This window comes from Drosophila virilis, chromosome 4 (genome assembly GCF_030788295.1).
Source record: "Drosophila virilis strain 15010-1051.87 chromosome 4, Dvir_AGI_RSII-ME, whole genome shotgun sequence".
NCBI lineage: Eukaryota > Metazoa > Arthropoda > Insecta > Diptera > Drosophilidae > Drosophila > Drosophila virilis.
In genome coordinates, this window is record NC_091546.1 from 16,326,174 (window position 1) to 16,352,790 (window position 26,617).

Sequence of the window (26,617 nt, forward strand, 5' to 3'; positions counted from 1 at the left end):
TTGAATTTCAACAGATAAATAAACAAAATAAATTTGAAAATATATAAAATATATATTGGATTTCTAATATGTCTGTACAAAATAAAATAAAATAAAATAATATATATGTAAATAATTTCTATAAATAATAAATATATATGAATAAATAAAAATAACTCAAGCTAGCAATTTTTATTGTCAATTTAATAGCACTATATGTATTCACATCACATATCGATATCGAATTTCGATTGTAAGCAATATATAGAATCGATAAGAATTTTCCTAATGTATTGGAAAATTTGAGGCGCTGCCAATCTAGATTAAAATAGAAACTCAGTCTGCTGAGAATTTTCATAAGAGCTAAAACAAATGTGAGTAAAAGCGATTTTCCAACTAGCAAAACTATTGGACTTGCATTAAACAAATAATTATTGAAAAGTCTAGTGCCTAGAAATATGCAAAGCTCGTTGATATATTGTTTTTGCTGTACAATTTCAAAACTTTTCAAGTAAACTGTGGGTGGCAACCGTGAAATTTATGTGGAAAAATCGATCGTTGGCTGCTGCGGGGGCTTGAAGCTTTCACTGGGGGCTGCTTGGCAGCTGCCCACAGCAGCGCCACCTAGTTTTTTTTTTCACATCATTTTTTTTTTTGCCACAAACAAGCGTGCGAAATGTGTGTTTTGTTTATAACGAAAAAGTGTTTAACCTTTGTTTTGTTGTTGTTTAGCAAACAGTTTTGATCGTTGCAGTTGAACCGAACTCACCTCAAAGATGTCTAGCCTGAGGAAAATCAAAGACGAGGATCGCGAATCCGAATACGGTCGCGTGTACGCTGTCTCTGGTCCGGGTAAGACGTCACCTTTGTCCTTCACCTGCTGACCTTAACTAATTGTCACCTTGCTCCCCTTGTCCCCTAGTCGTTACGGCCGAATGCATGTCCGGCTCTGCTATGTACGAGCTGGTGCGTGTGGGCTACTATGAGCTGGTGGGCGAGATCATTCGTCTGGAGGGCGACATGGCCACCATTCAGGTGTACGAAGAAACCTCCGGCGTCACAGTCGGTGATCCCGTGCTGCGCACTGGCAAACCCCTGTCCGTCGAGCTGGGTCCCGGCATTATGGGCAGCATTTTTGACGGCATCCAGCGCCCGCTGAGGGACATTGGCATCATGACCAACTCCATTTATATACCCAAGGGTGTTAACACGCCCGCCCTTTCACGCTCCGTCATGTGGGAGTTCAATCCCTTGCACGTGCGCGTTGGCTCTCATATCACAGGCGGAGATCTCTACGGCGTAGTGCATGAGAACACGTTGGTCAAGCAGCGTATGCTTGTGGCGCCGCGTGCCAAGGGCACAGTTCGGTATATTGCGCCCGCGGGCAACTACAATCTGGAAGACGTTGTGCTGGAGACGGAGTTCGATGGCGAGATTACAAAACATACAATGCTGCAGGTGTGGCCCGTGCGTCAGCCGCGTCCCTGCACAGAAAAGCTGCCGGCGAATCATCCACTCTTTACGGGCCAGCGTGTGTTAGATTCCCTGTTTCCCTGTGTTCAGGGCGGCACCACGGCCATTCCCGGTGCCTTTGGTTGCGGCAAGACTGTCATCTCGCAGGCAAGTGTGCCATTTTTTCCAGCTCCAACAACTTGGCTCAGTTTAAGGCTCTTTGCAGGCTTTGTCCAAGTACTCCAACTCGGATGTCATCATCTACGTAGGCTGCGGCGAGCGTGGCAATGAGATGTCTGAAGTCTTGCGTGATTTTCCGGAACTTACTTGCGAAGTCGACGGCGTCACGGAGTCCATAATGAAACGTACTGCATTGGTGGCCAACACTTCCAACATGCCCGTGGCTGCTCGAGAGGCTTCCATCTATACTGGCATCACGTTGTCGGAATATTTCCGCGATATGGGCTATAATGTGGCCATGATGGCAGACTCCACATCGCGTTGGGCGGAGGCTTTGCGTGAGATTTCTGGTCGTCTAGCTGAGATGCCTGCTGACTCTGGCTATCCGGCGTATTTGGGTGCACGTCTGGCCACCTTCTACGAACGCGCTGGCCGCGTCAAGTGCTTGGGCAATCCCGAGCGCGAGGGCTCAGTGTCCATTGTGGGCGCTGTCTCGCCACCTGGTGGCGATTTCTCCGATCCCGTTACCTCGGCCACTCTGGGCATCGTGCAGGTGTTCTGGGGTCTGGACAAGAAGCTGGCTCAGCGTAAACATTTCCCTTCCATTAACTGGCTTATCTCCTATTCCAAGTATACGCGCGCTCTGGACGAGTACTACGACAAGAACTTCCCCGAATTTGTGCCACTACGTACCAAGGTTAAGGAAATCTTGCAGGAGGAAGAGGATCTCTCCGAAATCGTGCAACTGGTCGGCAAGGCGTCGCTGGCCGAGACCGATAAGGTTACCCTGGAGGTGGCCAAACTGCTGAAGGACGACTTTTTGCAGCAGAACTCCTACTCCTCATACGATCGAGTGTGTCCATTCTATAAAACGGTGGGCATGCTAAGAAATATACTAGCTTTCTATGAGACGGCGCGTCATGCTGTTGAGTCCACCGCCCAGTCGGACAATAAGATTACATGGAACACCATCAGGGAATCAATGGGCGGCATTATGTATCAGTTATCTTCAATGAAATTTAAAGTGAGTAATCAATGCGTAGACCGCGAATTAGTGTAAAATATTGTATTTCTCTCGCTTTTGCTTTGCGCAGGATCCCTTGAAAGATGGCGAGCAAAAGATTAAGGCGGACTACGATCAGTTGTACGAGGATCTACAGCAGGCTTTCCGAAATTTGGAGGACTAAACGCCCATAACTTCAGCTTGAACATAAACAAGGCAAACCAATACCAAAAAGGAAAAATACCAAAAAAAAAAAAAAAAAGAAAAATTTACCAAACGAAATAAGCAACCAATGTTAGGTTATTATTCGAATTCCCCCATCAAGCTAGTCATATATACATAATGCGTAATAAGATATTTGAAATCAATTTAATTTTTAAGTTAAACAGTTTAGAACGGTTGCGTCAGGTAGGACTAGAAAGCGTTTCACTCGAGGAACACGAAAGAAACAATGAACAATGTACACGACGAAGATGACAAAGATTTAGGAAAGACGAACAATAATTAGCCGATAGCGCAAAATAAAAACAAAAAAGAACGGATGTTGTCCACTTAGAACCAGCCATATAAATAACACATACATATATATATAAATTATCTATGTTGATATATGTATACCTACATAATTATAATTCACAGCTATTTATTGTTAGTAAAAAAAAAAAAACAAATTCGTAAAGTTATCTAACTGTGTTCTCTACGTAACTGTAACTACAAACTACTAAAAATTTACTTAATGTTTTTTGCCATTGCGTGTTGCAAGAAGTTTAATATAATACGAAATTATAATACTATATCTATATTATAGACCTTTACAAACGCAATAATTACTTAGCCCCAATTGAGGAATAACTTGTGTGCGTGTTACAAGTGGAGCTATGCAAATAAAAATGTATTATGAATGTTACCATTATCCGAAATCTTTTCATTTCCATGTTGAAAAATATTTTCAAATGATTGACAACAATTTTTCAGCTCAAATTTAAATCCGGCGCCACATTCGCGCGTGCGCTTTACAACACTATCACTTAACAGACATTTTACAGCATCAACGCTCATTTAACAGACACCTAACATGTTGGCGTTGCCGGTGAATGGTAATCAGCCGTTTCCAGTGACGTGTTGCACTGAATTTCTAAATTATTAACACCTTAAATATTGTTTAAAACGTTTATAAAATGTCGCAATTCGGTCCCAACGATTTTTATACCTCCGGGCCTTCAGCAGATGCCAGCTACAATTTCGATGTGCCTGAGTTTGGCCAGGAACTGTGAGTCTTTGTGTTTGACACGCGCCCGCACTTCCAATTTGTTTAACAATTGTTTGCGTTCGCTTTACCAAAGCAATTTCCAGAGTTTCGACAACACACAACCTTCGGTGCCGCCGAACTATGATGCCGCCTACAGCAATGCACCAAACTCGGGTCTTGGCGGCTTCTACGATCCAACCGCCTACACAGATAGCAGCTTTGCGCAGGACAAATCTTTCAAACAGGGTGGCGCGGCCGGCGGTGCCGCCACCGGCAACGAGTTCGAGGATGAGCCGCCCCTGCTGGAGGGTAAGCACAGCTTGCAGATGCACAACTAATCCAAGACTCATGAGTTTTATGTGTTTCCTTTTAGAACTGGGCATCAATCCAAATCATATATTCCAAAAGGTAGGTACCGCTTTTTTTCTATATTCAAATTTAATTCTAGCTTTTTCCATTGGTTTGAGTGCCTTGTGGCTGCACTTGAATCATTTTGGTAGTGGAACACTTGAAATCTCGGCAAATTGCATATTTTATGCGCGTCCCTTTGGTGAAATGCCTCACAGGCAGCTCTCAAGATTGCCTCACTTTGTTTTTGTTGTTGTTGTTGTTGTTGTTGTTGCATGCGCAATTACTTCACCTACTGCATTATTCTTCTTTTGCATTTACGCATTTCGCTTTTGTTTTCAGTTTTCTAATTTGCGTAGTTGCAATTGTGTGCAGCAGTAGAGAGAGAGAGAGAGAGAAAGAGAGTGAGTCAATGATAGGTGAAGGGCGGTAGGGGCTGGGGCGGTTACTCGTGCAAAAGAGCGGAAAGAGTGTCCACTTTAGGCCGAGCTTTTCTAGCGCTGCCAACTTCGCGCTGTTCTGCGCTCAGTTTTAATTGAAATTTAAATGTTTTTGCATTTCGCTTTTGTATTTATTTATTGCACGCTGCTTTTGCCCGATGCCGTTTTTTATTTTTTTATTTTTTATTTTGCATTGTTGCTGGCTTGCACTTGTTGTTCTGTCGTTAATGAAGACATATTTTTTCATTGCTCTGTTGCTGTTTTGTTTTGTTGTGTGTGTGTTTTTTTTTTTAAATAAATAAAACTTTTGTGTTTTTAATTAAACTTTTTCTTTCGTTTTGCTCTATGTAACTTTTCTACACTTTTTTTGACTTTTGTGATAATTTGCGTTTATTTTTTTCGTGTTTTTGTTCGTTTTTGTTGTGGAATTTATTACGTTTGTGTTAATTGAAAAATGAAAATGTTAATGAGTCTTTTGCCATCATAAAAATTAAGCGAAATACTAATTAAATTGTACAGAAGCAAGTAGAAAAACACACGCACAACAACAGATTAAGAGAAACAAAAAAACGATCGTTTTAATATGGGTCTAACTGTATTTATAATGGCTTAATTCTCAACAAGGCTTAACATTTAAATTCAAACACATTTGTAGCTGGGATTGGGTAAGAGGAGTTCAATTAATTGTTCAAGCTCTCTTTAGAGAGAAAAGCATTTGTTGATAACATTTTGTTAAATTTATATTTCAATTCTTACAACTTATTTATGTTCTATTAACAAGATAATGAACAAGACTTAAATAGGTCTACAGCATTCAAATGCAGGTCTTACTTGGACATTCGAATTTTCTACAGAACAGAAATATTTCGAATAATTTGATAAAACTCTCTATTAGAACATTTATTTTTCATATATTTATAATAATGTTATTGTCTGACAAGAAATAATATATCTATATATTTGTTGCTGCAAACTTAAGCCCTAATTGAACCCGAAGCGTTCCACCCTAACTCAATTTTTTCGTGTATTTCACTTTTATTAAGTAGCTAATGCTAGCTTCTCCAAGAATTATAAGAATCCAGAATCGTTTCTGTTTTATTTTCATTTTTTACGCACTTTTCTTAAAGGATTTGTTTAGCCAATATAAACAATGCCATTGACCAAAAGTAAACTATCTTTTTGTTCAGAGCTTTCGATTAGGAAACTGTTCTCGAAACACCTGTAAAACCCTGATATAGTACTCTATATCGATTTGAAGTGTATGTCCATTTTTGTTATTCTTTGTAAAAACAAAGTTTAAATGATTTTTGTAATATTTTCCTAGTAAATAGACATATTTTAAAAGATTTCAATTTAAATCCTTGGCAAAAAAAATGATTTAAAATATTTAAATTGAAAAAGGCAGTCAAGATAACAACATTAATAAAAATCGCATCAGAATATAGAAAATTAAAACAAAAAAAAAAAAAAACATTGAATGCAATGAATTCGCATTTGATGACAAAATTATATGAAAATCTTTGGCGGGCCATGAAAAGGTGCCTATTGATAAACGTAGGCCAAGGATTAAAGTCAACTGAACTGAACTGAACTGAGGGCACATGTGTTTTTGCCAGTAAATGGCGATTGTTTTGGTTGGCAGTCGGTTGTTTCATTTATTTCTGGCCTCGTGGTCTAAATTCTCGTGCGTCAAACATGTTGACAGGCTCGTTCGCTGCTCCGCTGGCTGGTCAGCAATATCATTTATCATCAATTTCCATTTTTCAAATTTCACTGCGAGTACACACCAACACACACACACAGCAACTGCTGGAACTGCGTTTTATGGCCGTTGTGTGTGTGTGTGCGTACAAATGAATTGTGTCGTGTCCTGCCGCAGGTTGTGAATGATGATGGCGGTCTGGCTGTCCCCGGTCGGAGTCCTTCACTGGTTGTAATTTTAATAACATTTTCCTTGAATTACATTCTACTAACTTCACGCACACTCCTTTTGTTTTAGACGCTGGCCGTGCTGAATCCCTTGCGCGGCACAGATCAACAAATACTCCAGGACACGGACATGGCCGGACCATTGGTATTCTGTCTCACACTGGGCGGCATTCTTCTGCTGGTGGGTACAACCCGAAACGACTCTCATTTCATAATGCCTATGCATTGATTGGTTTATGTTCTCTATATTTTCTTATATTTCTTATATTTTTACAGAGCGGCAAGGTTACCTTCTCATACATCTATGGCATTGGCGTCATGGGCTGCATATTTTTCTACTGTCTGCTCTCATTGATGGTCACACGCTCGCAAGTGACCTTTGGCGCCGTTGCCTCCGTGCTGGGCTATTGTCTGCTGCCCATGGTCGTGCTGTCGGGCATCAACATTTTAATCACCATTCAGTAAGTAATTGTTGACACAACTGGCTGGCTTTTCCACGCCCACCCATCCAAACATCAGCTACATCGACAGCTCCACCTCCTCCTTCTCCTGCTCCTTCGTTTGCTCCCTTCCGATTTGTATTTATGTTTTTAATTGGAAAGTTGCCAATGCATTGTGTGCCGGGCCGTAATTACAAACTTTGGCTAAGTCAGTCCAGCTGCGACTGCAGCACGTTCAACTACTTAGTTTTGTTTGATGATTGGAACTTGAATATCTCTAGTTTGATTGTTTACAAACTGAATCCATGAGTTCATCGTTGAATTGAATATTCGGGATTAGACTCGGGGGTTTTAAGATGCTTGCCACCTGCCATAACTAGAAATACACAAATTTTTCAGACAACTCAAAGAGCGTAAAAACCCAACAAACCTTATGAAATGCTTTACATATCTTCGCAGAGATAAATCGATATCAATTCGTTTAAAGTTTCCGTTTAAAGAAGAATATTTCACAATATTTTTATACCCTGAACCCATTAAAAATATGTATAAGGGTATATTGTATTTGTGTCCAAATGTATGTAACAGGCAGAAGGAAGCATCTCCGACCCCATAAAGTATATATATTCTTGATCAGCACCAATAGCCGAGTCGATCTAGTCATATCCGTCCGTCTGTCTGTCCGTCTGTCCGTATGTATGAACGCAGGATCTCAGAATCTATAAGAGCTAGACTTGAAATTTTAGATGTGGGTGCTCCTAGTGCCCGCGCAGATCGAATTTGTTTCCGATAATCGATAACTTACTCCGTTTCCAAGCAATCGATAAAAATCGATATCGATATCCTGTTTTTTGGGCATTTTTGGTAAATAATAAGAGCTAGAGTCACCAAACTTGACATATAGCTTCTAAAATAGAATATATATATGCATTTGATGTTGCAAGAAGAGTATTCAGGGTATCCCCTAGTCGGGAGTATCCGACTAGAACCTCTTACTTGTTACTTTATTAATTTTCCGAAGAGTTGCGTCTTTGAAAATGTCGTTTTCAATTAAAAACAGAAAAGTGTATATTACGATATATCCCTCTAGTTATAGAAAATGTTATAGAACTCAGTTTACTTTATTGATTGTAAAGCAAAAATTTTGAATTTATTTATACAGTTGTAGAGCTAATTAGCCGAGTTGATACATCCATGTCCGTCTGTCTGTTTCTTTGCGAACCAGTCTCAGTTTTGAAACAATCGTCTTGACACTTTCCATAGGTCCGTCTGTTTATTGCCGGCCGGATCGGACCACTATATCATACAGCTGCCATAGGAGAGATCGGTTGAAAAGTAGATTTTTAAATGGCAACAAAATATTTTGTTTTCCAAGTTATTTTCATTAAGCACAGCATTTACGAGCTTCATTCTCACATGTCTGCAAACAGAAAATGTTCACAAGTGTGAAGATATCTTTACTTTTCTTCATTTTATTTTAATTAAAAGTTTAGTATTCATATTATAGATATAGAACAATTTGCATATCAAGAATAGATAAATATTTAACAGTTTATTATTAACTTTTTTTTTTTGTATTTTGACAAAACCTAAAATGTGGCTAAAAAGTAAATATCAAATTTGTTTGGTTTTGGTCTTAAACATTCTTCAACTTGTGTTAATTATCTGTGTGTGTGTGTGTGTGTGTGTGTGTGTGCGAACGTATGTAGAACACAGGTTTTTAATTTTGTTCTGAGGGCGCTGCACAAAAAACTGGCAACTTAATTTGCGCTTTTAGTGCACTTTGGGGCCAAAATAAAAAAAAAAAAAAAAGCAAAAAAGAAAAAAGTATTCAGCCAAGCGCCCAGCTATGCGCCGTTTAATTTTCGCGCCACTTCGCAAGTGGAGAAGGCCACAGAAAAAGGAGAGCAAAGAGATGAAGTGTGTGTGTCCTTGTGTGTGGGTGTGTGGGTGTGCGTGTGTTTGTGTGTGTGTGTGTGTGAGAAAGACACAGTAAGCGGGTGATGTGCCGTGTCCGGATATCCAGAGTCGGGCACGTATTTTCCTTTTCAAATATATGTTCAGCACTTGGTGTATGTGTAGTCGCTAGTTTCCCTTTTTATACCCTGTAACCATTGAAAATGGCTAAAGGCAGGTATTATGATTGTGTGTTGCAGCATGTAACAGGCAGCAGAAGGCATCCCAGATCCCATTCTTAGCAAGCACCAATAGCGTATGCGATCTGGACACCTGGATCTCAGATGATGTAAGATCGCGCATAGATTCTCCTACGCAGATAAAATGTATTTTGAATTATCGAAAACCCTTCCGGTTTTACCATGAACTCCCGTCATGTTAGGGTTTTTGACCTATCATGAGGTTCAAAAGATTGCGACTTAAATTTTTAGGTTCTCGTTTAGTGTATTTCAGGAGTTATAGTCTGTACTTTGGTATAAATTGAAGCTCTTAATTTCCTTAAAATTTTCTTAAGATCGGACTATAAAGTCCGAAGCATTCAAATTCCGTACAGTAAGACCTTTTTTAAGAAAAAACTCAGTCGAAAAATTCTGAACTATTTTAGTGTCAACCGTAAACTGAATAATGCCTATCTTCTAGTCGTGCATAGCCGACTAATGCGCTTTTGCTTGCATTTTTTTTTGCGTGGAGAGCATCACGCAAATGTTGCGTGCACTGTGCCCAAAACCCGTATGCAGCGTCGCGCCCCTCTGCACACTCCACCCCAACCCAACCGACCCGTCCAGAGCCCAATCGAGCCTTTGGCCAGAACTCTGGCACGTCATAATTTGAACTGGCGCTAGCACGAAAAGCAACTATTGCCCGAACTTGCTCGACACCAGCAGCGCTTTGTCTACCCCAACCCCGTCCAACACCCAACAGCCCTCCTGCCCCGCTTATTCCCCGCCATTTTCTTTCTTTCTTTTTTTTTTTCATTGCTGAAGCTGCCCAATTGCCATTTGGTTGGCCGTTTGCTTGCATTTTTTATTTGTTGGTTTTAAACGCCTGCACTTTGTGCGTGTTTGCTGTGTGTGTGTGTGTGTGTGTGTGTGTGTGTGTGTGTGTGCCTGCGTCTGTTGATGTTCATATACTCGGACTCGTAACTGGACACCCCGCGCACTCGTACCGAACAGCCCCAACCAACCCCTCGCCCAGTAAGTTTACAGTAAATATTTTTGCGATTTTTTTAGACAGACTTTTTAATTGAGTTTGTTTGGTGATGCAAAAGTGCACAAAAATTACACAGACAGCAGTTGGCACTGTGTGTAGAGGGGTTGGCTTGGGTTGGGTTGCGCGGCGCGGGAGAGAGAGAGAGAGGGGGGGGGAGGGGGAGTGGCAGCTCACAGCATTGGTTTGATTGGTTTTAGTCGCAAGGCCCAACGTAGTAGGTCCGTTTAGGCTAAGCCAAAAATCACTTGGCACAATCAACAACAACGAGGAATTGTGGCGTTGCTTGGGGAACTGAGAACAGAGAAACAACACAGAATAGCAACAAATATCGCTAGTCGGAGATGCTCGACTAACAGATACCCTATGTTGTATCTACACTAAATGCTTAGTTTAATAGTTCCAGTTCTTGTTAGTGAACAACAATGAGGAGTGTGACGATAGTTGGGGTATTAGACAGAGACATTAACAGCATCGACTATCAGATACCCAGTGCTCAATACTATATACAACATTTGATGGTTCCAGCTCTTGTAAGTAACACAATCAACAACAACGAGATGATGTTTGAGGACTTAGGGAGAGAGCATTACAAAAAAGCAACAGCTATCTCTAGCCGTGTGTGCTCGACTAGCAGATACCCTGTGCTGTATACTATGGTTCCAGCCCATGTTAGCTTCATGCACAAAACCCCAAAATTAAAACCCAGTTTTAGCCATTTTGACTGGGTACAGGGTATAAAAAAGGGAAATTTAAACAGTGCCTCGCGTATGGGTGAGAAGTCAGGTTATGAATAGGTTTTTTAGATGAAAGCGAATGGCAACAGTTTTGGGACCAGGTGACCTCAGGCGCTGAGGCGACCGCAACAACAACAACAACAAAAAAAAAATAGAAGAGAAAGGCAATCCATTAAATGGAACATATTGTGAATTGCTGTGATTGTTGTTACGACCCTTTGAAAGCATTGCAATTCATTATATATACTGTTGTATAGTTTGTTGGTCAGATTATGTTAAAAACTTCTTTTTAGAAAACGCTCTAAAAGCTTAATCGATTTTAATTTGGTTGAGATGTCAAATAGTTAAGCAATGGAACAGAAGTTACTCAGCGCCAGGCTATATCGATTAGATCTTCGTTCATACCGCTTGCTAGAAACGTCCTGGAAGACACTCTGCTTGACGTGTCAGCAACGTTGTCTGCGTGTGTTTTCTTTCAAACGTATGTTGTTTTTTATTTAGTTAACTTGATTCTCATATATATGAAGGAAAGATCGGTGCTTATATGGCAAAATATTATGTTTTTCAAACTCCACATTAACAAGTTTCACAATTCTCAATGTCTACGAGGGTATTTCATCTTCGACGTGTTAAAGATACGCTTTCCTACTCGTTTCTATGATCATTGTGTTCAGTGTAATGCAAGGAATATTCTTGTTATTTGCTAATACAGCTGCTAGTATCGGACTTAGTCTCTATGTAGAGTAGTTGCGTGTTCTAGGCTATCCTTTAAGCTCTTGCGCGTAGTTCAGATATGAGAGTATTTCAATTTTCAATTCTCTTTTTCTTTCACTTGAGGCTTTGTAGTTGGGCTGTGTTTGTACATCCTTTGCACAGCGCCTGCTGTCTTTGTTTGCCCTGCTCATTCATTCACAAAATACACGCACATGCACACGCACACACACACACACACACACACACACGCACACACACACACTCGCATAGTCTTTGAATTTTTTTTATGGCAAACACTCAGTCCAGCGTATACTCTTTCCCGTTTGCGTCATGCATATGCATTGTTTATTGATTTTACCGCCAATGTTTCTCTTTGCTTTTCTCTCAATTTTTTTCACCCCGTCCGCCCGTCAACTCCTCGTCTCTTTCTAAATCTCTTTGCGCTTTGCAGGGGCACACTCGGCCTAATTGTGAGCGGCATCTCCATACTCTGGTGTGCCATATCGGCCTCGAAACTATTCGCCACGGCATTCTCCATGGACCATCAACAGCTGCTGATTGCCTATCCGTGTGCGGTGCTCTATGGAGGATTTGCGTTGATTACCATTTACTAGGCCGCCCCGAGGCATACCCACGTTTGCTATAACCGTGTGTCTACGGCTGTCTGTGTGTGCGTGTGTGTGTGTGTTCGTGTTTCTCTATATGTGACTCGACTGCGTCTATGTCTGTGTGTGTGTGTGTGTGTGTGTATGTTGCAATATTGTGGCATGGTTTTAATTGTCCTGCCCACAGCCACACACTCACTTACAAACACACACATGCACACAAAACATACGTACACATGGCTATAGACATGATAATATTTTAAGAAAATAAGCGCCGATTGCAGATTTGTTTTTCATGTGCTTTTCATCTCTCTTCATGCACTCGTTTTTTTTTTTATCATGGCCTCGTAATAAATTTGATTGAGAAAAAATGTTAACAAATTGTAATTGGTTTATTTTCCTTTTTTTTTTTATTACTGTGCTATCGGTGGAGTATCTTTCATACAGATTAAAGTTTTAATTTTCGGACTGAATGAAGTTTTAAAAGTGCTCGCAAAAAAATAATGTTAATACAACATTTAAGGTGGAGTCAGTAAGTTGTGGTTTCCACTTGATTGGTGAATGTTATATTTCTCTCGCGAAGCCTTTGAATAATATATTTTAATTTTTAATTAAGCAACACAATTGAAGCCGTTGAATAAAGTTTATTATAAGGATACAGAATGGTTTTGTTTATTTTCAGAAGTTGATCAGAGTATTTCAGATGTCAAAAGTCTGATATTTATTTCAATTGCCTTAATTATTAATATTAAATATTATAATATATAATATATATATGTATTTTTAGTAATTTAATTTAAATATAATATAAGGTTATTTTAATATTTAACACAATCATATATTAACATATCTGGTATACTGAGTCAGAAAAATTCAGATCGGATGGCTATATAACGTTTTAGTTTGTTCCTTTATAGAATACTAGCGGGTATAATCCGGCATTGCCCGTGGTACGTATAAATTATAAGAACAAAGAGCCAAATCTCGCGCAATGAGTTTTGACCGAGTTATGGGGGTGGGAAATATTGACCTATATCTATGTAGAATATTTGAGGGTATCATTTTGACATGAATTTTGACCAAAAATAATGTTGCCAGATTCGGATGCAGAATTGATCGAGAGGCCAAACCATAAAAAAAAGCCAAACCTTTTGAAATTCTGTTGAGTTTTGACCGAGTTATGTGGGTGGGAAATATTGACCTATGTCTATACGATATTTGAGGGTATCATTTTGACATGAATTTTGACCAAAAAATATTGTTGCCAGATTTGGATGCAGAATTGATCGAGAGGCCAAACCATGAACAAAAAGCCAAACCTTTTGAAATTCTGTTGAGTTTTGACCGAGTTATGTGGGTGGGAAATATTGACCTATATCTATGTAGAATATTTGAGGGTATCATTTTGACATGAATTTTGACCAAAAATAATGTTGCCAGATTTGGATGCAGAATTGATCGAGAGGCCAAACCATGAACAAAAAGCCAAACCTTTTGAAGATCGGTTGAGTTTTGACCGAGTTATGGGGGTGGGAAATATTGACCTATGTCTATACGATATTTGAGGGTACCATTTTGACATGAATTTTGACCAAAAATAATGTTGCCAGATTTGGATGCAGAATTGATCGAGAGGCCAAACCATGAAAAAAAAGACAACCCTTTTGAAAATCGGTTGATTTTTGGCCAAGTTATGGGGGTGGGAAATATTGACCTATGTCTATACGATATTTGAGGGTACCATTTTGACATGAATTTTGACCAAAAATAATGTTGCCAGATTTGGATGCAGAATTGATCGAGAGGCCAAACCATGAAAAAAAGACAACCCTTTTGAAAATCGGTTGATTTTTGGCCAAGTTATGGGGGTGGGAAATATTGACCTATGTCTATATAGGATATTTGAGGGTACCATTTTGACATGAAATTTGACCAAAAATTATGTTGCCAGATTTGGATGCAGAATTGATGTAGAGGCAAAACCATGAACAAAAAGCCAAACCTTTTGAAAATCGGTTGAGTTTTGACCGAGTTATGGGGGTGGGAAATATTGACCAATGTCTTTATAGGATATTTAAGGGTACCATTTTGACATGAATTTTGACCAAAAATAATGTTGCCAGATTTGGATGCAGAATTGATCTGGAGGCCAAACCATGAAAAAAAAGACAACCCTTTTGAAAATCGGTTGATTTTTGGGCAAGTTATGGGGGTGGAAAATATTGACCTATGTCTATATAGGATATTTGAGGGTACCATTTTGACATGAATTTTGACCAAAAATAATGTTGCCAAATTTGGATGCAGAATTGATCGAGAGGCCAAACCATGGAAAAAAAGCTAAACCTTTTGAAGATCGGTTGAGTTTTGACCGAGTTATGGGGGTGGGATATATTGACCTATGTCTATACGATATTTGAGGGTACCATTTTGACATGAAATTTGACCAAAAATAATGTTGCCAGATTTGGATGCAGAATTGATCAAAAGGCCAAACCATGAACAAAAAGCCAATCCTTTTGAAAATCGGTTGAGTTTTGACCGAGTTATGGGTGTGGGAAATATTAACCTATGTCTATATAGGATATTTGAGGGTACCATTTTGACATGAAATTTGACCAAAAATTATGTTGCCAGATTTGGATGCAGAATTGATGTAGAGGAAAAACCATGAACAAAAAGCCAAACCTTTTGAAAATCGGTTGAGTTTTGACCGAGTTATGGGGGTGGGAAATATTGACCAATGTCTATATAGGATATTTGACCAAAAATAATGTTGCCAGAATTGGATGCAGAATTGATCTAGGGGCCAAGCTGGAAACATGGATATATTAACTCGACTGTTGATACCGATGTATAATGTATATAATTTATAAATATATATGCAAGATCTAATTCAAAAATATTTTTATACCCTTCTAGAGGGTATACATGTTTGTCATGTTTAACGCATAAAGGGAGACTTCTTCAACGCCATAAAGTATATATATTTTAGATCAGAATCAACAGTCGACTTGATTTAGCCCTGTCCGTCTGTTTGTTTCTATGTGAACTAGTTTTGATTCGGCATTTTAATATAGCAAATATATTTTAAGAGCCAGGCATGTAGAGTAGAAGCTTAGTTCATATTGTCGTTCATATTCTGCAAAAGGAGCATTTTCGAGTTTTCAGATTATGGACAGATGCGAATGCGCTTGAATAATGCAAAGTGTTAATTGAATTTGTTAATGGTCGAAGTGAACAACAAGCAAGCAAAAGCAGTTGTCGTGGAAAGTGCTCGGCTACTTTATACCCTACAATCAGTCCGCAAGTAAATGTAATATAGATAAACATTTGCGTAAGTTATCGGAGACTTTAATACGCGTCGTAAACCTTGTTTTCGGCATAAATGAACGCAGATTTTGGTTTAATTTTTAATAATTAAATTTTGATTAACTTTTCATATACGAAGCTCGAAGGATAGCGCAATTTCTGAAATTATTTCAATTTTGATATATTAATAATAAATATTTTGGACCAATCCAACGAATTAAATACATTCGGCTTTGGATTAAGGTTCAGTTTCGATTTATAGTAAAAAAGATGTTAAACCAGTCTAAAACCGATTTATTTGTAACCATGTCCTAATATACCCCACCTAGGCAGCGTATAGTTGCAGGGTATATAAAAAAAGGGTCCGGCTTTTGCTACGCGCCCGTTTGCCTGTTTACCATATGCAAATAAATCGGTCCTGTTCGCTATCCCTGATTCCTCGGCGTGTCCTCAACGCTTTTGTTGTTATTATCGTTGTTGTTGTTGTTGTTGCTGCTGTTTTCGTCACATTTTCATATTACATAATTAGCGGCATTTGGGTTGCCTTCGCTGTTCTCTGCCGACTGCTCGCTCCTTGTTCCTGTCGCCTTGGTCGTCTGCATGAATAAATTGCAAAATGCGTAGCATACTTTGTGCTTTGCGCTTTTTGATTTCCGTTCGCACCGACCGACCGACCGACCGACCGACCGACCGCCCGGCCGCCGCCCCGCCTATGCAAATTGTTGTAATTACTACAATTCGGTTGAGCATTTTTATGGTCGCTTGGCAAAAAAATGAAAATGTGGGGAAAAAAAAATATATGCGGAAATATTTGTGCGCTAATTGGGTGGCGCGCTCACATTTTGAAAGCTGAGCCGAGTCGGGCTGCGCTGCGCTGGGCTGGGCTGGGCTGGGGGCGGGCATGAAGGACATGACCAGAATGGGAGTGTGCTTAAGCGGCGCTCATCAAAGGCGCAGCTTTCGCCATTAGCGCCATTAATAAACACTCGTTAGCATCCGCTGCAGCAGCGGGAGTGGGAGCAGCGGCAGCGCCCAAAACTCACCTCTCGAATGTGTTGCTGATAATTAGAATTAGCTCACAATTAGCACAGGCAGCGGAAAATATAGAGAGAGAAGGGGGGAGGGGGGAGGGAGGAGTGATGGGGGGATGGGTGAAGAGGTATATGGATCTGTATGAGCGGGCGGCTTGCTCTGCTCTAAGCTTATTAGCTGCGCTCAATTTTGAATTAATAAGCAGCTTGGACTTGGCGCAAATCCTTGGCTAAAAAATGAACGCCACAATAACGCGCGCAGCGAGCGTTCATTTTTTAAGCGTTAAGCCAACAATAGCAACACCTGCGGACAAAAGCAGCTTAACAAATGCGCAGCCAGCGCAGAGGCGTAACGAAGAGAGAGTGGGTGTAAGAGAGAGAGAGAGAGAGCAGCACAAAGCGTAGCATCAGCGGATTGGGCGTGGCCACAACAAGAGTTATTACATTTTAGCTAGTGCTTCTCTCTGGCTGCCTGTTGGCTGCATTTTAATAAATATGCAATATAAGTAAAAAGTATAAGCAGAAATATAAGTGAAAGGCATAAAGGAAACGCACGCCAATTCAAGCGCAGACAGCGACAAAGCAACGTGTAGAAATAGTAGGTGAGCGAGGGGGTAAGAGCCTTGCCAGCTGCGTTTAAGTTGCAGCCAATGCCAAAAGTGAAGGCGTTAATTACGCTGCCTCAGCGCAGCGTGCGCTAGAAAACGTGATGGCAACGCCATTATGGATAAATGACATGCGGTGAGGGGGCTAGCAGCGGGCGGCGGGGCTGCTCGCAGCGCTTTCATCTTGCCAAGCAACCCAAAGGCGCAGCGTGCAGTTGCCACATTTTTAATTAGCGCGCTTAAAAGCGCATTGAGTAGGCAAAAAGTAAAGGCTGTCGGGATGTGTGTGTGTGCGGGTTAGTGTGGCGTATAAAGGTGTGTGTTTAACTGTAAAATAACCACAACAGCTACTGGAGTTTGAAAGACTCATTATACGTTAAGCCGGATATTGAAAAGCAACATAAGAGTCTTTAAGAGATTCACATTTTGTGAATTAAAAGTGTGAAAAAGTAAATAAATAACAGTTCGGTTGGATTGCTGCAACAAATGGATATGGACAAGTTTTGATGGTCGCATAATGCACATGCACCTTAAATGTGAGTATTACAACTTTTCGTGCACGCCCACAATCTATGCATGCATGTACATATATCTCGCATATATTGTCATCCAAGCATTCGCTTACGCATAAAAGAACGAAAGCTCTCGAATATTCGACAGTTTGAGTGTCACTGCTTTAGATCAAAGTTTGACAATCAGTCGAAGGCAAGCATACCTTGGTAGCTGCTGGGAACAGACTACTGTGAACAGACTACTGTGAACAGACTTCTGGGAACAGACTACTGTGAACAGACTACTGTGAACAGACTACTGTGAACAGACTACTGTGAACAGACTACTGTGAACAGACTACTGTGAACAGACTACTGTGAACAGACTTCTAGGAACAGACTACTGGAAACAGATTACTAAGAACAGATTATTAATCCATTGGTTGCATCGAATTGCAACCTTTTTTTTCTAACTTTTTCCTTCATGTTTTATGCTCGAAATATGTATGCATCATCATTTAATTGCTTATGGCTCTATCTTATCATTGATTAAGAAATTACGTACGATTACGATTCGATTTTGAATGAACGATCATCCAGTTTGTTTGAGTTTCATTCGCGTTTGCTTTGTTTTTTGTTAACTTATCATTTACTTTATTTTTTCATGTCCCGTTGCTTTTATCTCTTTATCTTCGCCCTCTTGATTCCCAAGTTTATTCGTTGTTTTGAACTAGAAACACCAAAATTATCGATTGCCACAAATAATGATCGATAATCTGTCTGTTGACTTGGTTCGTTCATTCAGTTCCAGTTCACTTTCGGTGAGCAGTGTAAGCAAACTTGTTCAGAACAATTTTAGTTAGTCATATTATATATAAACCGATTTGGTTTATCAAATGGAAAGTTAAACAACAAAAGAAAATTCATCAAATGTGAACTTTAGAAAAACAATTAAAAAGAGAGAACGAAAGAAAACAGAAAAGTCTCAAAGGTCCCCAATGCGGTGACGTTACTTCGAAAGTTATTAATATTATCAGATAACGCCAATCTACAAAGCGTACAAAATCAAGAAAGAACACAGTCAAAGAACCCCAATAGACCATGGAACCTTTGGGCAAAGACAATTATGAGACGTGGAAAGTGCAAATGCAAGCGGTCTTAATAAAAAATGATTTGTGGAATTATGTGAATGGAACACATGTAAGGACGGAAGCCAATTCTCTACAATGGGAAACTGAGGACGCAAAGGCCAAATCAGAAATAGTTCTGGCCATGACAAGTTCGGAGTTGAAACATGTTAAGAACTGCGAAACTTCAAATGATATGTGGAAAGAGTTGCATAGTATTTATCAGGCTGCATGGCCTGCTCGTAAGGCTGTACTTCTGAAATCCTTAATTCTATTGAAAATGGAGTCCGGTGGCGATATGAGGCAGCACGTGGATAAGTTTTTTGATATTGCAGACAAATTAAATGCAGTCGAACAGGTGGTTAAAGATGATTTGTTGTCAACCTTCCTGTTATATAGCATGCCTGAAGAATACGAGCCATTCCGTATTGCAATCGAGTTGCAAGACAATTTGCCAACGCCAGACGATCTCAGGATGAAATTCTTAAACGAATATGAGGTCCGCTACAGATACAAACGTGAAACTAGCCAGAAACTTCAGGAAAAATGTGAAGAATTTAACAATTTAAGAATTCAGAATAATATCGAAGTAGTTTCCGACGATCAAAGAATAATAACTGAGCGTCATCAACAGCTGAAGATGCGTAGCGAGGAGGCAGCACGACCCGTACTCGGGCTAGAGCTTAGCCGGGACACACATCCCCAGGATGCGCCTAGCTCCGAACTGTGCATGCAGCAGGAATTGGATGAATTGCAATGCAAATATAAAAATCTACAGCGTGAGCATGAAACTTTGCTACATAAGACGCACATGATTTGCGACCTTAAGGCTAAGGTGGAGAGCGCAATCAACAAATTACATGACGATTATGCGGCAATGGTGCTAGAGCTAGTACAGCAGTTTGCCAAATACGAAGATGCCGCAGACGAGCAGGACGAACAGGACGAACAAGAGGAACAGGACGAACAGGATCAAATCGACATCTTGGAACAGAATCTCTGCGCCAAGCGGGATGAGCTATTTAAGACACTGGAGACTGCTGATGAACATGAAGACGATGACGACGAGCAGGAGCAATCCCGTAAGAAATTGATTGAGCTAATAGATTGTATAGAGAAGAATCTGAGCGAGAGGCGCGTTGCACTGGAGAAGAGGCAACATTTAATGAAACTGAGTACAGAAGAGCCTCTGGTAGATGGCAACGCCGAAAAAGCGCTGGTCTCCATTGCACCAAATAGCACGAATAGCAAGGGTAATTTCCTGCTAGCCAGGATGAAAGATCTCAAGAACTGTACACTTCAAGCGCTGGCAAGTATTTTCGATCCGACGAGACAACGACATGAAATGTTGCTAGTCGGTGATGAATGGAGGCATGGGACATGTGCTTTTAATAAAATGTTAGGACTCGGTGGCTAAATCCTTCAACTCTTGTCCTATGCAAGAATCGCATTTATTTATTTTTTCTCTGAAGTATCGATATTGCTCCCGTTCCGATATCGATATCGGACTCGCGGTATCTAACATAAGTATGCATATAAAGCTTCAGGAGAACTTTGATAATTATGGTAATTATGAAATAAAATGGAACACTAGATATTTGAGAATCAAATTGAATTTTTAGAACATCAATTGATTATACAAATATCAAGAGCTTAAAGAAACTTCATAAGTACATTTCCCCTTATCAAATATTTGCCTTCAGGTTAAGGAACCTTTACCCAGCTGATCAGGGATTTCCCATACCTTTCCTTCTCTTGCTTTTTAGTTTATATAATTTTTAATTAATATTGTTAACTTTGTTCAAGCTATCTTATTTAATAAACCGTTGTAATATTTGTATGTTTTTCCCTTTCATTTCCTCTATTTGTATTTTACATTATTATACTTTATTTTAGCTATTATATATTTAATTTTAGTATCGTTAATTTGCAATCAATTTTAATTTTGACTTTTGTTTTAATTCCATTAATTTACAATGCAACAAAAAAGTGCGTACTTAGAACAACAAATCTGGCAGCTAATTTATTATAATAAGATCCAACAAAATCTGGGCATATTGACAGCATTTTGATAATTTTGTTGATTATTATTTTTACAGGGTATGCAAAGACTGGCGAGAACATGTCTGCTGTTTTATCGCTCAGCTCAGTTATGTGGCTGCTGTACGGAAGCAAGCGGTTAGTGGGTGGCAAGTGTGTGCTTCACACGTTTGCCACAAGCTGCATGCCGCATGCCGCATGCAGGCTGCGTAATCCCCGCGGCGTTGACTTTTGCGAAAAGCCAAACCAAATTGCTGGCAAGCCTCATCTACCTGCCTGCATCTCTTCATTCCCAGCCACATGGCAGCCTGCATGTTAACATTTATCGCTCGCTAAAAGCCAAATGTAACATTTATGGCAATGCTTCAAAATGGCCAACAAATTGGGGGAGTTGGGGGCTGCCAACTCAGCGCGTTGATTGCTGCGGACACCGCTTATTGCATGCTTCCGGGCGCCTGGCAAAGCCACAGCAATGAACATCTGGGGCAGCTGGGAGCAGGAGCAGCCACTTACGCATATATATATATATATATATATCTGGGGCAGGTAAATCTGAGGCCATGCAAAAGCCAATTAGCTGCAGCCAGGCTGGACAAGTGGCATAGGAAAACAAAGCACTTGAATTAAGGCTCAGGAGGAATGTGCTTAGCATGTTTATTGTTTTTCACATTTCATGCACTTCAATGAGCTTCGACTTCGGCTTCAGCTTCAGCTTTTCCACTCGATGTGTGCGCCGCGCTGATAGCTGGAGAATGGGAGTGAGTTGGAGAGCGAGAGAGTTTTGGGGCCAAGTCGATTTCAACTGAACTGTAGATAATCCCCTGACAACAGCAGTTAACAGGCAACGATTACTTGGCAACAAGTCAATTACGAGTCGTGGCGAGTCATGGAGAGAGTCGACTCCGGGGCGAGTCTTGTGCCTGGTTGCAGCGATAAGCGTCTAACACACTGACACACACAACTCGGCCGGCTAACACAATAAATTCTTTGGCCTCGCCCTCGCTGCAGATTCCCCCCCTTTTAAATGCGCCAACTAATTGGGCAAGGGCCATGCCATGGCGAATGCGGGTTACGGATTCCCAACCAGACCTCACTCTTCAGGCCACACACCAAATGGCGGCGACCTGCGCTCCGCCCTCTTATCGTCAGCTGGCAATCGCTTGTAATCTGCTGCTCACTCACGAGCTAGTTTCCCGCTTTTCAAATTGGACTTAAAGAGAGGGTATTACAACTTTGTCGTGCTGTTTGTCGGGCTGCCTCTATCAGGTATGTTGAGTTGCACAGTTTAACCCGTCTAAACTAATCCGCTTAAGATCCTTTATTTATGAGCTTTTTGCCCACTTGTGCAGCTCACAATAATCAATTGAATATTCACATATTGACCTTAATGGCTATTTTAAATTTATCTATAGATAGATTAAGATGTTTTTATTACTAGCTGGTTTTAACTAGCTTTGCCTGAATCTTGTAATTTATTTTTTTTTCACTCATTTTCCGCCTGTTAGGGTGGATACGATGTGTATCGATTCATTGTTTATTAAGATTAAGATCTTTTCAAATGACTTTTAAACATAATCCACGACATTCATTTTGTATCCAGAAATTCATTTTCGCTTTTGACTAGAAAATAATGTTTACATAGATCCCTGAAAATGTGTTTGTTAGCTGAGCGTATGAAGCTCAATTGTTTTTTCATTTATTTTCCACCCTTGTGCGTGGTTTTGGCAAAATTGTGTATTAGGGCGAATTAGCGAATTCCAAATCAATACGTATTTTTTTTTGTAGAGCATTTGAGTTACGCATATTCGCAAAACATTTTCGAACTCTGGTTCAAATTACATTTTTGCGATTTTTACAACACTTTTATTGCCTGTCGAATGGCAAATGGCGATTGTCTGTGGTCTGGATCTGAGTTTTGGTCAAGATTTGGCTGGCTTTGCGATTTCAGTTATGCGGTCTCCAGAATTCAATTAAAAGACAACATAACATTGCTCTCTTGTTAGTTGGAAAGCTTGGCACACACACACACACACACACACACACACACACACATAAACTTGGACATTGAGTTGGGGCCAGGAATTGGACTCGTACTGAACCGAGTGAGATAAGGATAAGGGTAAAACAAGGTTTCAGCCTTCCCCTTCCCAAAAAAAAAAAAATCTTTTAAGCACGTGCTGCAAATTTGGCTGGCAAATGCTCAGCTACGAATCATTCAGGCGGTAACAACAAACAGACAGAAAAACAATGCGGCAAATGTATGGACTACTGAGCGAGAGAGAAAGAGAAAGAAAGAGAGAGTGAGAGATGTAGGGAGTGGCAGAGCGAGGTGGGGGAATACAGCTCATACGCTTGGCTGCATTTGCATATTTTGTTGCGAATTGTTGCTCGACTGGCTGCTAATAGGAAAATGCGACACAGACAACGAGCAGACAGAGAGCGAGAGCGAGAGAGGTGAGCAACAGCAGCGAGTGAGATACATAGAGTAAGAGAGAGAGAGAGGGCGAGAGTGAAAGAGATCGAGAGATTGTGTGCGTGTTGGCACGAATTGTTTTTGCATGTCTAATACGCTTTGAACTCGCTGGCGCTGCTAAGAAATATGTATGTCAAATGCTTAATCAGCCGCACACACAGACACACACTTACACACACACTCACACACTTATCAACTAGGCAGCCAAACAAAGCAAACGAGTGAACGAACGATGCATAAATATTTCAATAGCATACTTTTCGGCTACGTGCACTGTGAGAAAAGCCAGCTCCCAAAGAGGATACCCTTGTAGAGAGTACTATTATTTTGTCATGAAATGTGCAACGCTTAGAAGAAGACATTTCCGATTCCATTAAATATATATATTCATGATGAGCATCAATAGACAAGTAGAGTTTTTGAATGCGAACTTGTGTCTCAGTTTCAAAGCCATCGTCTTAAAACGTTTTATCGTTCCGTCTTTCTATGCCAGCCGGATCGGAGCACTATATCATATTCTTATTTACTTTCTTTTTTTTTTTTCTTATGATCATAATCCTTTTTTCGGCTTGCCAAGATATTTTCTTCCTTACAAGCTTCTCTATTTCCACAAATTTGCGCCAGCGTAAGGCAAGGTGTCTACAAGGGTATTAATTCTTCGGCCTGCCAAAGATATACATATCTTTGCGCAACTGACGCTCTATGTTGCATTTTATTTAACGTAAATAATTGAAGAAGTTTTGCAGACACACGCTGGCAAAAATAAATGCCGTGCTATTGGACTTGGAATGCAAAATCAGTTGCACACTCGATAGGACCCCATTAGACAGCGTTTGATGGGAATAAACAAGTTAGAGTAGCGTATTCCTGTTGCCATCGTGACACTCGATAGGCTCATACCCCATCTCAAATATCCAGAAGCTTGAATCAGGCCATCTCTCATGTTCTTTGGCCAAGCTTAATGTTTTATCCGAAACAGCTTAAATAAACAGCATGCATAATTAATCATTGATTTTTTTTTTCCAAATTTATTCTGAAATATGACGGCTGTACAGTAAAAAATGTTTGTTATAAATTAAGTCTTAATAGTTTTTTTTTTCGCAGTAAAAAATGTTGGTTTCAATTTAAGACCTGATGGACTATTTTTTAAATTGATTTCAGTTTGACAGTTAAACGCAGCACTTGAAGCTTTTAATTTAAAACAAAATTAGATTAAAGTCTCGTTGCGCATTAAATTATAAACAATGTGCCTAAGTTTATTTTTATTGCCTTTCCCCTCCCTCTCTTCCATTGCTCCCAATTCTCTTGCAGGGGCAGTGATAGTATTTTAAAATATTTCACCAGCTACAAATATCTTTTGGGATTCGGTATATCCGTGATACCACCTACAGATTTCTATGATTTTTGATCTGAGAGATCGATATATATATAGGTAAATAGGTGTTATAATTAAAGCTGCAAGCCGAACTAGTTCGAAGCAGGAATTTCTCTAAAATTAATCCAAAATCAAGCGATGGGCGAGCACAAATCAAGGTTCTGGTGCAGAACTTCATCTCTTGAACATGGTTCGTTCATGAACCGAAACTTAAGGAGGCGATTCGTCTATTCTCATTGAGCTTACAGCCCTTATAGTAAGCTTCTCCCTGCTGCTCGATGAAGTTTCTATGGCGTAACGTTAAGCAATTAAAATGTTTTGCGAGCTTGACGAGTGGGCGTAACTTAAAGAAGGATATTTATACGTTCAAAATAGCTGGGCTTAGATTGAAATTTGAATTCCATTTGCATATGTCTAAGCACGCCAATATATATATGTATATATATATATATATATATGTATGTATGTATAATGTAGGTTGATGTGCGTTGTCGAAACAACTTTGGCTTGTCTCAAAGTATTTCAAACTCATTTAGCTGGGAAAGTCGCGTGGGCTGCTGTTGCTGCTGCTGGTTGTCGTGGCGTGGCTTTTGCTGTAATTTCGTTGTCATTAAGTTGGCATTATAACAAAATGCCTTTTCAATCACTTTTGACTAAATGCAATGGCTCCGGCTGCTGGGAGCTGCCAGTGGCACCCAGCAATCCAGCCAGCCAGCCAGCCGTCGTTCGCCTCTGCTTGCCGCGCTTCAGCAAGTTTCGGCAATTTTTCGACAGGGATAAGTAAACACAACAATGGCACGGACTGGGTGCCACAATTGAGGAGAGCAGCAGCACAGAAGAAGCGGACGAAGAAGATGAAGCAAGCCGCAAAGTAAAAATAACACACTAAAGCCAAAAAATGATCTACAGATCGCCGCAGTTCAAATACTCTTGCTTGGTTAAAACGGGTAACGAAAAGCCTGTGTCTACAGCTATGAGAGATATGAGAGTATATAAACAGATATTGTTTTGACAATAATTTCGAGAATCGATTCATAAGATAGAACGTTACATATTGCATGAAAAACTTAACATACTCGCTACTGCAGAGTATTCCAAATAAAGAAACACGGGACATGGGCAAGAGTAGCTTTGTCCTGGGAAAGCGAGAATGGAACGCTGTAAATTTCAAGCGTTTCGTCAATGTCATTGCGGCTGGCGTAGACCAAGGATCGGGCACTGGGACTGGGTAATGCCCACGCATATCCTTTTGTATTTAAAATGTGTGTTTGCCTTGCCTGATGAACAGCGCGAAAAACTTTTCTTTGGCGCTGCTTATTTTTGTTCTGCTCTTTTCTGTTTTTTTTTTCTTTTTTTTTTTTTTTGCTTTTGCCACGCAACAATTTCATTATCTGCGTGGCAAGGACTTTGTCAGCGAGGACTCGGAGTGAATAAAGAAGCGACTCTGAGCGATAGGCCAGTTGTCTACGGCTGGCGACACGCGGCTCCAGTGCCAGTTGGCAAATTTTTATGGTTAAACTTTTGCATGTCGCATATGTGGGCGTGGCAAGCTTGACAGTGCAATACGCAGGCGGGAAAGCGAGGGAGCGGTGGAAGGATAAACACTCGAAATAGGATACACGCGCTGCAGCAACAAAAAACCAAAGACAACGAGAGCCAACGAAAACAGCTTGGGGGCGCATTTGCATAGGCTTAATTCAAATTCCCTTAATCAGGAGCATATCAGACAACAACAACAAAAGCAACAGCAAGTAACTGCGGCCAAAAAAGGACAATGAGCGACAGGACCCTTTTAGCAAGGCATAGCCAAGATGAGCCGTGCCCAAAACAAAAAGATGAACAGAAAGAAAAAAAAAAGGTTCGCTTAAGTTTGCCAAATAACTGCAGGCGTTGTAAATCTGCGCAAAAGGACATATCGTCATCAA

General features: G+C 40.3%; 3 protein-coding genes across 4 annotated transcripts; all 3 read left to right on the plus strand.

The window, feature by feature from the left end:
• Window positions 1-260: 260 nt before the first annotated feature.
• On the plus strand, window positions 261-3,527 carry LOC6627364 (V-type proton ATPase catalytic subunit A). 2 transcript variants are annotated; one of them, XM_002051635.4, is made up of 5 exons: window positions 261-353; window positions 734-831; window positions 902-1,599; window positions 1,658-2,635; window positions 2,706-3,527. In XM_002051635.4, exons 2-5 carry the CDS (start codon window positions 756-758, stop codon window positions 2,796-2,798), a joined length of 1,845 nt encoding a protein of 614 aa, XP_002051671.1. In that variant the 5' UTR covers window positions 261-353; window positions 734-755; the 3' UTR covers window positions 2,799-3,527. The 2 variants fall into 2 exon arrangements, with proteins under 2 accessions (XP_002051671.1, XP_015027991.1); XM_015172505.3 differs by having other exon boundaries at window positions 273-353; window positions 712-831.
• A 180-nt stretch (window positions 3,528-3,707) lies between these two features.
• Yip1d1 (Yip1 domain-containing 1) lies at window positions 3,708-12,613 on the plus strand. Its single transcript, XM_002051634.4, has 6 exons — window positions 3,708-3,884; window positions 3,958-4,172; window positions 4,237-4,271; window positions 6,651-6,761; window positions 6,857-7,041; window positions 12,085-12,613. Exons 1-6 carry the CDS (start codon window positions 3,793-3,795, stop codon window positions 12,245-12,247), a joined length of 801 nt encoding a protein of 266 aa, XP_002051670.1. The 5' UTR covers window positions 3,708-3,792; the 3' UTR covers window positions 12,248-12,613.
• A 5,873-nt stretch (window positions 12,614-18,486) lies between these two features.
• Window positions 18,487-20,644, plus strand: LOC116651651 (coiled-coil domain-containing protein 136-like). The gene is made up of 2 exons (XM_032438450.2): window positions 18,487-20,370; window positions 20,508-20,644. Exon 1 carries the CDS (start codon window positions 18,779-18,781, stop codon window positions 20,219-20,221), a length of 1,443 nt encoding a protein of 480 aa, XP_032294341.1. The 5' UTR covers window positions 18,487-18,778; the 3' UTR covers window positions 20,222-20,370; window positions 20,508-20,644.
• The last annotated feature ends 5,973 nt before the right edge of the window (window positions 20,645-26,617 follow it).

Excerpts from the sequence above, each read along its gene's own strand:
- LOC6627364 (XM_002051635.4), top strand. The coding sequence starts at position 756 with ATGTCTAGCCTGAGGAAAATCAAAGACGAGGATCGCGAATCCGAATAC. Across the intron at positions 1,600-1,657 it reads GCAAGACTGTCATCTCGCAG|GCTTTGTCCAAGTACTCCAA; the intron begins GCAAGTGTGCCA and ends GGCTCTTTGCAG. Across the intron at positions 2,636-2,705 it reads TATCTTCAATGAAATTTAAA|GATCCCTTGAAAGATGGCGA; the intron begins GTGAGTAATCAA and ends TGCTTTGCGCAG.
- Yip1d1 (XM_002051634.4), top strand. The coding sequence starts at position 3,793 with ATGTCGCAATTCGGTCCCAACGATTTTTATACCTCCGGGCCTTCAGCA. Across the intron at positions 4,173-4,236 it reads TGAGCCGCCCCTGCTGGAGG|AACTGGGCATCAATCCAAAT; the intron begins GTAAGCACAGCT and ends GTTTCCTTTTAG. Across the intron at positions 4,272-6,650 it reads CAAATCATATATTCCAAAAG|ACGCTGGCCGTGCTGAATCC; the intron begins GTAGGTACCGCT and ends CTTTTGTTTTAG.
- LOC116651651 (XM_032438450.2), top strand. The coding sequence starts at position 18,779 with ATGGAACCTTTGGGCAAAGACAATTATGAGACGTGGAAAGTGCAAATG.